The 3,568-nt window shown below is 56.6% G+C and overlaps 1 protein-coding gene across 2 annotated transcripts; it reads left to right on the top strand.

Annotated features, from left to right (window-relative positions):
* The first annotated feature begins 498 nt into the window (after nt 1-498).
* On the top strand, nt 499-3,536 carry LOC113213193 (mucin-5AC-like). 2 transcript variants are annotated; one of them, XM_052275794.1, is made up of 4 exons: nt 499-1,943; nt 2,023-2,106; nt 2,283-2,737; nt 3,038-3,536. In XM_052275794.1, the coding sequence occupies exons 1-4, from the start codon at nt 1,229-1,231 to the stop codon at nt 3,341-3,343; spliced, it is 1,560 nt and encodes a 519-aa protein (XP_052131754.1). In that variant the 5' UTR covers nt 499-1,228; the 3' UTR covers nt 3,344-3,536. The 2 variants fall into 2 exon arrangements, with proteins under 2 accessions (XP_052131754.1, XP_052131755.1); XM_052275795.1 differs by having other exon boundaries at nt 506-1,943; nt 2,023-2,100.
* The last annotated feature ends 32 nt before the right edge of the window (nt 3,537-3,568 follow it).

The following is a 3,568-nucleotide window of genomic DNA, read 5'->3' as shown; positions in this document are numbered from 1 at the left end:
CCCCGCCCCCGAACGGCCCTGGCCACGAAGGGTTGCAGGCCGGCCCGATACGATACGTACGGGAAACCCCCTCCCAACCACTCCTTGCCCAATCCCAAGGATGCGAGGGTGCTCCCCCTCCCTCCCCAATTCACTTCTTTCTCTCCCTGAAAGAAAGAAACGAACCCTTGAAAGGTACATGCAAAATGCACGTGTCTCTCTCCCGCTCTGCGCGTGTGCAGACTCAGACCCCTCCACCACCTCGCCCTCGGTCATACCCAGGCCGTCCTATCCTGGAGCCGTAGCTGCTGCTGCCTCGCCAGCCTTGCGCCCACCGGAAGTGCTCCGTTCGCTCCTCCAAACTCCGAGTGGAGTGGAAGAATGGGTTATTCAGGTGGCTGAGACCTGCTCCGCCCCCCCCCCTCTCCCTCGCTAACTTTAGTGTAGAGCACGTAGCTGTGTGCCGCGCCCCTGGTCCTGCAGCGTGCTGAGCAGGTGAGGCAGGCGAGCGGGATCGCCTATCGCCATGGCGCCTTACGAGTAGAGAAAGTAGGCAACCCGCACCACACCCGCAAGCAAGTAGGAACTACAGAGTAAGGGCAGCGTCTGCTGGAGTGTAAGTACAGCGTCTTCTGGAGTGTAAGTACGGCGTCTGCTGGCCTGTAAGTACAGTGACTACTGCAGTGTAAGTAAAGAGCGTCTGCTGGAGTGTAAGTAGAGTCTGCTGGCTTGTAAGTACAGGCGTGTGCTGGAGAGGAGAACGACTCCCGGTTTCGGAGAGGCGTCGGCGCCATGGACGTGGTGCCCGCCGCCCTTGAACGACGCCGACGTGCAGAGTGGGGCCGCCGTGACGAGGGGCCAACGACCCGCCCCGCCCCGCCTGCATGGTGGTAATGTGTATGCACCTCTCTCTTTTTACGTCTCTCTCTTGCTCTCCCGCTCAGGATGCTGCCCTGGCCGGCCCCACCGTGTGCGGGGGACCCATCCATCGCTGGGCTGCCCGTCCAGTCCGCGGGGCCGCCTCTCCTCGATCGCCGCGGGCGCTGCTGCAGACTGATTCCGAAGAACGCTCAAGGGGAGCGACTCCATGAGTGCGACAAGGACGGAGCTATACGGAAGGTATAGGAGAGCGCTCTTCGGAATCAGTCGGCAGGCTGCAAGACGATCGGCTCCCATAGACGGCGCGCCATGTCGGCGTCGGCGTGGCAGAGTAGCCACCATCTCTGTCTCACTCACTCACTAACAACGCATGCGCACCCGCTCACTTGTATACATTGTTTGCTCAAAACTATGTCATCTGAACTGGCCTCGTAATAAAATCGGCTACGAATGGTGCATCGCGGAGGGTACTTCCGCCCTATCGAAGGCGGTTTTATTGTTCAGTGAGAGCGTAACCGAGCGCACTAATCGCTCACTCGTCGTACTTGGCGTAATCACCCGGTTCTCTTATCACCTGCCGGACGAGTGCCGTTCGGGCAGACGGGGCGCAGTCGCGGTCCTGGTGTCATGGGCTTCCCGTCTGCACATGGCAGTGTGCACGCCGCCGTCGGCCGCCACCGAGGCCACCGATCCGGTGGACCGTGCCGTCTGGGCTATCGCCGTCCGCCACGATGACGGCGACGCGGACAGCGCGGACACCTGGAGCAACAGCACCTCGCCGTCGGGCCACGGCGGGGAGGCTGCCGTGGCCGAGGCCGCGAGCGCCCTGGGGGGCGTTGCGGTGGAGGGCTCCTCGGACGTGAAGATCGGCGGCACGCACATCCACGTAGCCGCCGGCAGCCGGGTGACCCTGGCCCTCCCCGCCGTGCAGCCGGCTGACGCCCGAGACCGGCCCCTCTTCCGGGGTGCGCTGCCGGCCATCGTCCGGGACCACGACCTGCCCGTCGAGGAGCCGAGCGGTGGCCCCGGTCTCGTCGTAACCCCGGCCACCTCAAAGGGGTCGTGGGGTCCCATTCGGTCAAAAAGTACGTGTTGAACGGTTGGATGATTTCAGGCGAGCGAAGCCCAGAATGTTTAAAAAGCAATTTGTTGGCATTGTTTCAGGGATCCTGTGCTTCCTGTGCGCAGTAGTGTTTAGTGCGATAATTACAATAACGACGTTAGCACTGTTCCTGGAAGGAGGTCAGTGTACGTAGAGAACTAAGTTCTGTAGATTTTCTAGAGTACTCTTCTTATCGCGAAACGAAGCCATGAAACTCTTAAAAGTGACACTTTTCATTTCACACTTGAACCGAGTGAGTGTTGATCTAACGCTGCGGACAAAATTTTAGCTTTAACACGTTTTGTTTCTACTATTATTTTAGGTAAAAGTGCCTCACTATCGCCAACTTCAATCGGGACCTCGACTTCGACTGCAACCTCGACCTGGACCTCGGTACTGACATCGACCTCGACGTCGAACTTTACCACGACCCCGACCTCGACCCCAACCTCAGCCTCAGCATCCCCGTCGACTCCGAACTCAACGATATCCTCGACCACGACCCCAATGTCGACCTGGACTCCGCCCTCCTCATCCCCGACCCCGATGTCGACCTGGACTCCGACCTCGCCGTTGACCTCGACATCCAGCACGGGCACCAGCCCGGCCTCCAGCACGGAGACTTCAAGCAGCACCTTCCCCATCCCCAGAGCCGATTGGGGAGCAAGGGACGCGTCCGACTATATCGTTGATCTCCCTCACCCGATCCGCCTCATCGTAGGCTGTCACGTGTTGGGGTGGGGTGACTGCGACACGGAGGCAGAGTGCGCCAACGTGGTGAGCACGCCTGTAACGTCTTGTAATGGCCCCGAGGGGTCCTTCACTTTAAATTCTAGCGTACACCAATTTTTCTGTTTTTCTTGATTTTCTTTTCTTCTGATTTTTTCTTATTTTTCGGTAATTTTTTTCTTATTTTTCGGTGATTTTTTTTGATTTTTTTGGAGTTTTTTCATGATTTTTTTCTGTTTTTTTCGTGACTTTTTCGTGATTTTTATTCTAAGGGTGTACACCGATTTTTTTTTTGAATGAAGGACCCCTTAAATGGCCCTTCCAGACAAACATTTTACACACTTGCAGGCGGGCCACATGGACCGCCACAAGTACCCGGACATCATCTACAACTTCGTGGTCGGCGGCGACGGGTCCGTGTTCGAGGGCCGCGGCTGGTCCCTGCAGAGCGACCTGGGGTACTACAGCAAGCTGAGGGACAGCATGAGCGTGGCCGTGATCGGGGGCAGCTTCGACAGGAACTCGTGGCACGAACAGGGCTGCGTCCAGAGGCTCGTCGCCCTGGGCAAGCGCCTGGACGCACTGCACAAGGACGTGCGGTACTTCGACGGCGACGAAATGTACCACGAGTGTACAAATTTCTTGATTGTTTGATAATTTTGATAATTTGTTTGCTTTGGGGTCAGAACAACTTTAAAGTTCTCAGAAAATTTCCCGGGATTTTTTGACTAGGGAAAGCGACAAGCGCCAACACGACAGTTTCTTACGAAGACATTGTTTTCTATCCTTTTTTTCTTTTTGTATTGTGATCGCTGAGAATGAAGATACTACTATTGTTGTTATTAAAGTTATTACTAACAGTTGTAAAAGAGGAAGAGA

The sequence above is a fragment of the Frankliniella occidentalis genome, unplaced genomic scaffold (assembly GCF_000697945.3).
Source record: "Frankliniella occidentalis isolate FOCC.00 unplaced genomic scaffold, Focc_3.1 Scaffold932, whole genome shotgun sequence".
NCBI lineage: Eukaryota > Metazoa > Arthropoda > Insecta > Thysanoptera > Thripidae > Frankliniella > Frankliniella occidentalis.
Note: the sequence above shows the minus strand (reverse complement) of the source record. Positions and strands in the feature narration are given on the sequence as shown.